The sequence below is a fragment of the Platalea leucorodia genome, assembly GCF_965183815.1.
Source record: "Platalea leucorodia genome assembly, chromosome: 2".
Lineage (NCBI taxonomy): Eukaryota > Metazoa > Chordata > Aves > Pelecaniformes > Threskiornithidae > Platalea > Platalea leucorodia.
The window spans coordinates 132,585,661-132,595,426 of record NC_138824.1 but is presented as its reverse complement, the minus strand read 5'-3'; the positions used below and the strand labels follow the sequence as shown (position 1 = coordinate 132,595,426).

Below are 9,766 nucleotides of genomic sequence, written 5' to 3'. Positions count from 1 at the left end.
CGCCCGCCGTTGCCACGGGGACGGAGCCGGTTTGCTCCCCGCCCTGAGGGGAGGAGCGCGGCAGCGGCGCCTCCCGCCCCGGCTCCCCTCAGCGCCCCCCGAGCCGCCGGCCCCCCTCGCCCGAAGCGTCCGCCGTTACCCCCACTCCTCACGCCGCGTTCCCGCCGCCGGACCCTCCAGGCGGGTAGGTGTCGCCGGTGCCTGCGGCTCCCTCTCGTCTCGGGTTTCCTGGGAGGAAGCGGCCTCTGCCCCTGCCCGCCCTCGGGCGACGCCTCAGGGGGTGCCGCAGACACCGGCAGCCCCAGCCGTGTGCGGGGGGCTCTTTGTGGTCCGCAGGGAAACCCGGCAGGAGCTGCTCCGGGCCGTGCCGCTCTTCGTGTCCGCCGCCTCTCGCCTGAGTTTCCCCGCTCACTCGTTTCGTTCATGTCCCTCCTCGCTGCACATACCCTCCCGAGCCATCTCGCAGTGTCCCTCTGAGAAAGCCTTGGAGACTTCCCCGTGCAAAAATGTACTTGAGATCCTATTGTGGGTGATTAAGAGCAGAATGTCACACAAACTATTCAATTAAGGTGACATCAAATTAAAGAGTGGCCCTTGGCTGTGTTTTAAAAAACAGATCTCGTTAGCTGTGCCACTGAGGAAGGGTGTACCTCCCCACCCGCAAGGAATTTCCAGCTTCCACAAAGCGACTTGTTCTTAAACAAGGCATTTAGCTTACACAGGAGCGCAACCTATTTCCTATAGACTTGCCCCACGAATACACCACTTCCCTGTCACATATGTGGAAACAAGATGTAAATTACTGCGAAGGGTTACAGTTAATATTTTGTATTACAGTGTGAGCCTAATATTTTGTCTGTTGGAGGTGGAAAGTGAAGACACAGGGTTTATCAACCTTTCATTCAAAACTCCTTCCTTGCTTAAAGAGAAAAATTCCCTTTCACCAAGATTTCCTCACGCTTAAGGTCCTCATCAATCTAATTCTGGCTTTACCAACGTCACTGTAAAAAGATTCATGGAAGGTGCAGGTGGTAATGGGTAATGTGCTGCGGGAAGAAATTGTGTTGCATGCGATACAAAAAGAAAAAGAATGAAATTACGAGGGGAGAAGAAAAGTGACAGAGGAATACTACCAGGAGTTGCCTCTGCTTGAAGTGCTGCAAATGCAGCTGACGTTTTTTTATACTGGTGGTTGCACCTGAACTTCGGTTTCCATCTAGGCACTAAACATAGATACCATATGCAACCTGAAACTGAACATCAGCGTTCAGCCTGTGGTAAAACAAATCCTTCATCCTAGGCACATGTGCAAGGCAATGCACTGGATTCATTACTCTCTGTTTATTTGAAAATTTGGAACCCAAAAGCGTAAATTAAGGGCGCATTTGGAATTCTCTCCTAACGTGGCTTTAAATTGTCTTGAAGAACAAGGTCTATTGAAAAGAGAAGAAAGCGATAAAGGCACAATTAGATCAATACATCATCCACTTTGAAGCCTAGTAAACCTCTCTGCTATTATTAATTATGATCAAATATAAATGTTAAATACCTAATACAAACAAATATAATACAAGCCAGAGACTTCTCATTCAGCCAGCCTATTCTCAAACACTTCAGCCACCTAATAAGAATACGGGGAGCAGGTTCTATCAGACATCTTAAAAGCCTGTCTACCTTTCAGTTCTTGTTGTTCGTCACACTGCATTTACAGCAGAGTCTGAAAATGTTGCGTTATCTCTGCAGAAGCCAGCTGAGCATCTACAGCATCTATTTGCTCACAGTGGAGCTTACATAAGATGGAGACTACATATTCAGATGGCAGTGGTTTAAAACCATCAGGTCTCCCACCAATTTGGTTTCTTAACATGTTTATGCTCGTTTTCTATCCCCTTCCAAGCTAGTATGATTTGGGGAATTCCTTTGTAATTAAGATCTTCCCTCTATCCTGGATGTTTTTGCAGCACTGGTTACCAGGAGAAATGTCATTTGCTTACTGTGTTTTTTTCCAATGGCAGTGAGATTTTCTACTTTTGTGCTATAGCAAAAAAAAACCCCACACTCTTGTGAGCCTCTGGTTCAGCACCGTTCCTCCTTCCCCTGGGACACTCACAAGCCTGGGCTTTGTTTACACTGGAAAAATGGGCCATGTTAGGAAACACGTGCCCCCCCCCAGCCGGAGGAAAGGGCTCTGAGAGCATCATCCCCCTTCCCGGAGGTCTGGCACCCCAGGCTCGCTGCCAGCCTAGAGATAGCGCAGCTGAGGGCTGCCCCCCTTCCCTCCCTCTAGTGACCTTGGAGGCAGGGCTGCGGTGAGACCTCAGCGAGGGCCGACTTCCCCCTTCCCATGGGAGCTGCGTTTCAGCTGAGGCTCCGGTGCTTGGCCCTGCCTGAGCTACAGCTGCGTGACAGCCGTGCCTGTGTCCCATCAACCCGGACCTGTCAACCAACTTGCTGGCCAGACCTCAGACTTGCCTCATTGCTGTGGACTTGCCTGCTGATCACAGGGCTGTATCCGTCCCCAATTGCCATCACCGGACCTGACTCGCTGACTTACATTCCCGGCTTGGCCTCAGACCTATCCCATCGCCACGGACTTGTCTGGCGATCTGGACTCCCAGCTGCCATCTCCAGGCCTGCCCTGCTCACCTTGCTGAGGTCCTGTGGGAAGGGGCCCTGGCCACTGAGGTCCCTGCTCTGCTGGTCACAGCACGGCACTCGGCTCCCTGTCCCTTAGGGAGCAGCGTGGCCCTCGCTGTCCCCAGACGCCGGACTACTGTGGCACATACAAGAATACCAGCCCACTTCCACTGACCAGACCCACAGGCTGTCTGGGTCAGCATCTTGTCTCTTACAGGGACTCGTTCATTCTTCCAAAATACATGCTGCCATTCGAGAACAAGATCCAGGTGGAAGTGAAAAGGGAAAAGGGGCTACCCATCTTTATCAAAGGGGATGAGTGAAGAGTTATAAATCAGCCAACCTCCATTTGTTATCTGGAAAGATAATGAAACAAGCTGTTCGGCAATCAGCGTGCAAGCAGCTAAATAACAATAAAGTGATGAGAAACAGGCAGTGTGCATTTGTCCAGAACAAATCATGTCAAAGTAACCTAATTTATTTCTTTGCTGAGGTAGCTGACTTAGTAGGTGCTGAAAGGAACAGACAAAACACTTTTTGACTTCAGAAGGGCTTTTGACATTGCCTGGAACACCACTCGCACAAAGGCAAATAGGGCTCAGGTGGAACTAACACGAGAGGGGTGTGTGATTGAAAAGCAATTCCCAAACTGTAGCAGTGGGTATTTTCCTGTCAATAGGAAGGTATATCAAATGAAGAGATCTGATCTGCCTGCTAGGGTTGATTACTTTAATTAGTGACTCGGACGGTGGAATTGACCTTTGACTTCAAACTGCAAACAACACCGAGTTGGGCAGTACCACACTTTGGAGGCAAGGATTTGAACAAAGGTTTAACATTTCTAAATCGCAGGAAGAACCTCAAAACACTGAGATCAACAAAGACAAGCAGGAAGTATTACACTTTGAAAAGAAAACTTGAATTCTCAAATTCAAAATGAGGAAAAAATTCATGGTCTTGGGTAGGATACCAAAACGTACTATCACAAGTACTTTAAGAAATCCGTAAGTCCGCATTGGAAAGTGTGGACTATACGAAGAGCCACTTCTTTGTCATGAAGACAACATGACTAGGGAGGGACAACGCGCCGACACCACGCTGATCTCCCCGTTTGAAATACGCACGGCACCAAATGACACAAAAATTATTTGCAGCTGCCAGAGCTACCTTGGTTTGCAGAATAGCGGCCTTGTGCCATCTGCCACGTTGCTCTGAGCAACCTGGCATGGCCCCGACATGCTTTTGCTTCGCCGTACCTCCTCCTGTTCCCTGAAGCCTCTCCTCTCTGGGGGCAGATGTGCTCCCCAGTCTGCTCCCTCCAGCACTGCTGGGGGGCTACCCGCCCTGCCAGAGGGGCCTGTGGGTCTGCAGAGGGCAGTGGGCGAGAGGGGGGCTGTCGGGTTCGGGAGCCCTGGGCCCTACAGGGTGGGGAGGGGAAGCCACCAGTCTCCCAGTGCCACCACTGCTTGAAGTCCCCCAGGACAGGTCACACTGTGTCCCAGTAAGAGGCAAGACGGAGTCACAGGAGCTCAGAGGTGACATTGTGCAGGTCTCCTGGTCCACGCGGCGTGACATCTCAGGCTGAAAGGCAAACATTGCATGTTGGAGTGTCCATCTTCCAGCGGATCTCAAAGGCGGGGTTTTGCCCTTAATGCCACTTCTTGGGACTTTGACAGAAGGCAGGGTGACTTGAACAGCAGCCTGCTTAATGGCGAACACAGAAATCACTGACAATTATTTTGTTTTTTTCTCTTGGCAGAGATCACACAAAGGCCCGGAGATCAAAATGACAGCATAACACACGCTGACTCGTTTTGCTGAGCTTTGCAACTTTTCCTCCAAAGATGACAAGCGACCCCCAGGAAATCTCTCAGTCTTGAAAACAAAACCCGCAACTTGGAAAGCTGTGGCCAGAGCCACCGCAGCTGGAGGCTGCAGGCTGGCTTTATAAAACTGCAGCTCCTACAAGTTCATCCTCAGTCTGAAAAACCTTTGAGGCTGCTTTCTAGTAATGCTCTCTTCTCTGACTTAAAAGTGCCTCCCTCCACCACAGGGTCTGACACATTTCCCAGATGTGTTTTCAGCAGAGGAACATAGGAGGGGTAAACCGTGAGAGAGACCCCCGGCCCTTTCACAGTACCGCTCTCATCTGGCTGGAAAGGTTAAGAGTATCGCAGTGCTGTTTGCAGCAGTTTCATGAACAACTCAAAAGAACTTGAGATGCACCAAGCCATGCCTGAATTAATGAAATGACATGTCACTGCAGCCTTTCACACCGTTGGACTGAACTAAAAGACAAGGGCGTTTATCCCAAAGTTACGAGCAGCCGAAAACCAATGCGAGACGCGTTGCAGGTGGAAGCCGCCGCTCCAGCGAGCCGGCAGAGCGTGGGGCGAGGACGCCCCTGACCCGGTGGGCCGGCGGCGTTGAAGCCCTGCGGATGCCGCAAGCTCACGGCGCAGCTCCCCAAGGGGAAAAGCTACCTGACAACCGCCTACCAGAGCCGGCTCAGAATTTGGGGCCGGGCGCAGGAAGGAGACCCTCCTCCCCGGGGCCGGCCAGCCCGCCAGCCTCCCTTCCCTGCCCGTGCCCTCCCCGCCGGCCGGCGGAGGGTCCTTCCCCGGGGAAAGTTGCACGGCGTCCCCCGATCGAGGGGCGGGGGTGTCCGGGGCTGCCTCCCCGCCTCCCCCGGCGCCTCTGCCTGTCGCCGAGCTATTGATTTAAATTGCAAATAAAGCGCCTCGACGCCCGCCCTGCCGGCGAGAGACAGTCCGGCTGCCGCACCGGGCGGCCGGGGCCGGCGGCGGCAGGGACGAGCCCATGGCCGGGGGGGCAGCCCCAGCCCCCGGGGCGCTGCTCTGCGCCCTGCTCTGGGCAGCGGCGGCGGCGCGGGGCGGCCCCGCGCCCGGCGCCTTCGGCCGCGTCTACCGGGGCGCCGTCAACATCAGCGCGGAGCGGGTCTACGCCTTCGCCTACAGCAGCGAGCCCGGGCAGGTAGGAGCGTCCCCGGGGCGCCGGGGAAATGCACCGTGCCCCCCTCGCCCTCCTTCCGCCGGTGCGGCCGGGGAGGGGAGGGCGCCGGGGCCGCCGCTGCAGCTCGGCCGCTGCGCGGGAGCGGGCCGGGCTCTCCCTCCGCGCCCGCGGTCCGGCCCGCATTCCCCCGCCGCCGCGGGGCCGGGAGCCGCGGGGCACCTGCGGGCGTCCCCGGAGCGGGGGGCGGCAGGCGGTTTGGTGCGCCTCCCGGACGGGGGCTCGGCATCCGGCGCTTCTGGCAGCAAAATGGGTTTAGACTCTAGAAGGGAATTATGAGGATAATAGAGCTACCTTAAAAAAAAAAAAAAAAAGGCGGGGGGGGGGGCGGTATGCACTCCATGAGCCTTTTTAAATACCATTTTTTCCACACTTGAGTGCTTCAGTAGGAGCAGGGTGCTGTCCCCGGGGAGGTGAGCCAGGGCCGCGCAGGTGAGGTGCGATGTGAGGAGGCTGCGGGGCAGCGCTGCTGAGGCCACGGCTGTTTGTGATGGGGAGGGAAGCCTGTCATTTATGTATGCTATTGCGGGTTTTCCCCCCTCCCCCCTTTTTAATGTCGTGTTTATCTCAATTAGCTAAGTGGTACCTTGGAAACTCTGCCCCCGTTGTTTGGATTGGGTGTTAATTGCTGGGTAAGATGTGCTCATGTACCAAAAGATGGTGAACAGGGTAAATGAATCTTCCCCCCTATCCTCAGTTGCACAGGACAAGACAAAATGGAAAACACTGTTTTTTCTACACTACATTTCTAATGCTTCAGTGTGAAGGTAGCTGTAGAGAGATCATGATAAAAGGGGGTGGGGGAGAAGCAGGGGCAGGTGGCATTAATCATCCATTGCTTTGCTTTACTCTGAAATTCCAAAAGATCCAGACCTTTAAATACTTGTCTTTCTCCCATTATGTGCATTACCATGTCATAAAGTGCACCTGGTATTTATGGGGCAGGGGTTGTGTGTCAGGGCTATGATGCAACTGAGCACAGCTTTGCTTAACTGTTGGGTGCCACGACTGAACCCAGGAGGCCAAAAGCATGCTTTGGGCATGAACCTCCTTGAAGAAGCTGGTGGTGGTATAAATTAGAATTCTTAAGGGGTTACAGGTATTGGGTATTATGATGAGGGCCTGTTGGCAGATCAAGTGTTGTGTGTGGCTTGTTAGCAGAGACAGCATGTGGGCTGACTTCAGTTAAAACGAATCCGGTTCCTTCTATTGAATGTGCTCTTGGAAGCCACGTGCTTTGCTGGACACCTTCAAGGAAAAAGTTTTCTCTCCAGGAGAACAACTGGGGTGATAGCGGAGTGGGAGGAGGTGGGGAGGGAGTACACAGCTGCTCTGTGCTGTTTGCAGGTATCTAAATGCATTTTCTGCTTGATGGCTACTTTCAGACACTAGGTCATTCCCATGGCTGTGAAGAGCCACCCAGTCCAGACTACCACTGCATTTAAGCAGAAACTTTAGTCCACTAATCTCATGTTTTGTGAAATTTCTGCAGAGATACTGAGCTGGTCAAGAGCATATCTAAGAAGGGAAATCTCAGGTTTGAGGCTCAATATTTTTTTAATGCAGAGCTCTCCAAGTACTGCCACGAGCATGCTTAAAGAGGATCCTGCAACCAGCTCTTGCTATGAAAACTCATTTGGAAGAGAAAAACCACTTAAATAAAGATGGACTGTGCCAGGAGCCTTTCTGATGAGGGGTGCCCAGAAAAGGTTCTAAGGATAGGGAGGGTCCTAGAGAAGAGAAGGCACCAGGGAGACCTTATTATGGCCTTTCAATATATAAAGGGGGCTTATAAGAAAGATGGAGAGAAGCTTTTTACCAAGGCCTGTAGTGACAGGACAAGGGGCAACAGTTTTAAAGTGAAAGAGGGTAGATTTGCGTTGGACATAAGGGAGAAATTTTTTCATGATGAGGGTGGTGAAACACTGGAACAGGTTGCCCAGAGAAGCTGTGGGTGCCCCATCACTGGAAACGTTCAAAGTCAGGTCGGACAGGGCTTTGAGCAACCTGACCTAGTGAAGATGCCCCCCTGCCCACAGTAGGGCGTTTGGACTAGATGATCTTGAAAGGTCCTTTCCAACCCAAACCATTCCATGATTCCTCACTGAGGAGCCCTATGGATGCTGTCGCAAAATGAGTGGTTAGGTCTCTTAAATAGTCACCACCACAGATATTTGCAAATAGTGATTTGGATAAAAATTTATAAAGGGGTAATTTAACAAAGTTTGATGGCAAGGTTAACTCTGTTACTTATTAGATTAATGGAATATATGTATAAAGAGACAGAGAGAAGGGAAGATTGAGATAGAAGGAAATACAAGGGGGGTAAAGGAGGCCCTCCCATTGAGTCACGAGGTTTGGAATGGACCCCCTTGCTTTCTAAACTCCTTCTCTGAGAGGAGCCCAGGTGTGGCTGGATCCAGTCCTAGTCTCAAACTTGGTCAACGGTTTATGTCTAAGGATTATATGTATTCAGTAGCAACTTAGAATTTGTTCACAGTAAAGAGAGAATCACAAGAATTTAGCAGTAACTAATCATTGGTTACTCTAGCATCTACAAAGTGATTAAATGAGGTTTACTACAATGTTTGTATTGACACACACACAAAAAAGGCCTAATAAAGGTACCTATTAAAATTCCCTAGGGTTTAGTGAAAATGCAATATGCGCAGGTAAAAATTCCCTGCAAGTTCAAATGAAATACTCACTTCAATGGCCAAAAGTCAAGCCTCAAGGAGCAAAGGGTATCAGAAATCAGCCCAGGTCCTGTTGCCGGGCCTGAGCTGAAGCAGCAGAAGCCTTCAAGAAGGCATCTGGCCTAATCAAGACAACTGGCTGCAGGGGTGTGCAGTGCCCTCCCCAGCTGTGGCTCTGAACTGGTGAGAGGCAAACATGGCTGGGTCTCCTCTTGCCAGCCTGGTCAGAGCTAGAGGTTGGTTTGTCCTGGTGGTCCTGCATCTCCCTGGTGATGAGGATCGCTCAAAGTTTAGGAGCTCGGTGGTGGAAATCTCGACTTTAATCTGGGACCATGCTCTTGTGGGCAAGTTTTTCTTGTGCAAGAGTTGTGAAGATACTTAGGGACGTGCTGTCCTCTGGGTAGTTGTTGGACCTCCTGAAGGAATGCAAGTCCTGTAAAAACTCAGTGTACCAGTCCTTGCCGTTCACTGCAGTCTTTAGCCTCGAACTCTTAGCAAGTGGAGCATCAGCCACTGTTTGCCAGTTGCCTACCATTTGTGAGCTCTCTGCTCTTTCTGGTCTTTTCAGGCTCCTCCTGTCTCCATGCTGATGGCAGGTCAGCCAGAAGCTTCTGATACCTTGAGGCAGGTACCACATGGACCATTGACCTTAGTTACAGGAAATTTAATTGAATAAAAAGAGCATTTTCCATGTGGAAGGGCTGCAGTGTGTGAGTTTAATTGCTTTCCTTCTGAAGCAAAGCCAGGTCTGGAGTGGTCTGGCTCTGAAACAGGGATTTGTTTTCCTGATGCTCCAGGTTCTGCTGTTTTCCCTCTTTGCTGCTCTCTCTCATGAGGGCAGGCCTACAAAGCAAGGGACAACTTGGAGCCAAGGACAAGGCATGAAGGCTGGCTTGTGACCCATCAGTCCTCTGTAAATGTTCTGGTTGCTCACATGCTGTGGCTGCCAGGGCACATCTGAAAATGCAGCTGAATAGAGCAATGCTTGAATGACGGATGAGAGAAAGGAGGGAACAAGACTGTTACTCCTGTTTGGTGCTTTAGAGACTTACCACTTTCTGAAAAGGGTTGTGCTTGCCTGATCTCAGAGGATGTGCATCCACATAATCTTCCTTACTCCTTGGGATACAGGTATGCATGCGTGAGGGAAGGGGAAAAGCAAGTCCTATGAGATTGCTCATGAGCAGATTTATACAAGGTGAAGAAAGTACAACTCAGGGCTCTGGAGCAGAGCTGCTTTGAGACAGGCAAGTGACTTCCGTTCTGTGCAGCTCCTGGGTGTGTAAAATGAAAATAAGGCTACTTACATGCTGACCAAGTCACCTAGCTGAAACTCTTATGCATGTATACATTGCCAGGTCTCTTCTCTGTGTGTGTGTGTGGGAAAAACCTTCCCATGTGCT

General features: G+C 51.3%; 1 protein-coding gene across 1 annotated transcript in view; it reads left to right on the top strand.

Annotated features, from left to right (window-relative positions):
- Positions 1-5,457: 5,457 nt before the first annotated feature.
- Positions 5,458-9,766, top strand: part of SIDT1 (SID1 transmembrane family member 1) — a gene marked incomplete at both ends in the record, with an annotated part of 46,425 nt that continues 42,116 nt past the window's right edge. The window contains one exon of the mRNA XM_082337092.1: positions 5,458-5,631. Within this exon, the coding sequence (XP_082193218.1) occupies positions 5,458-5,631 (174 nt within the window). The remainder of the gene's footprint in view (positions 5,632-9,766) is intronic.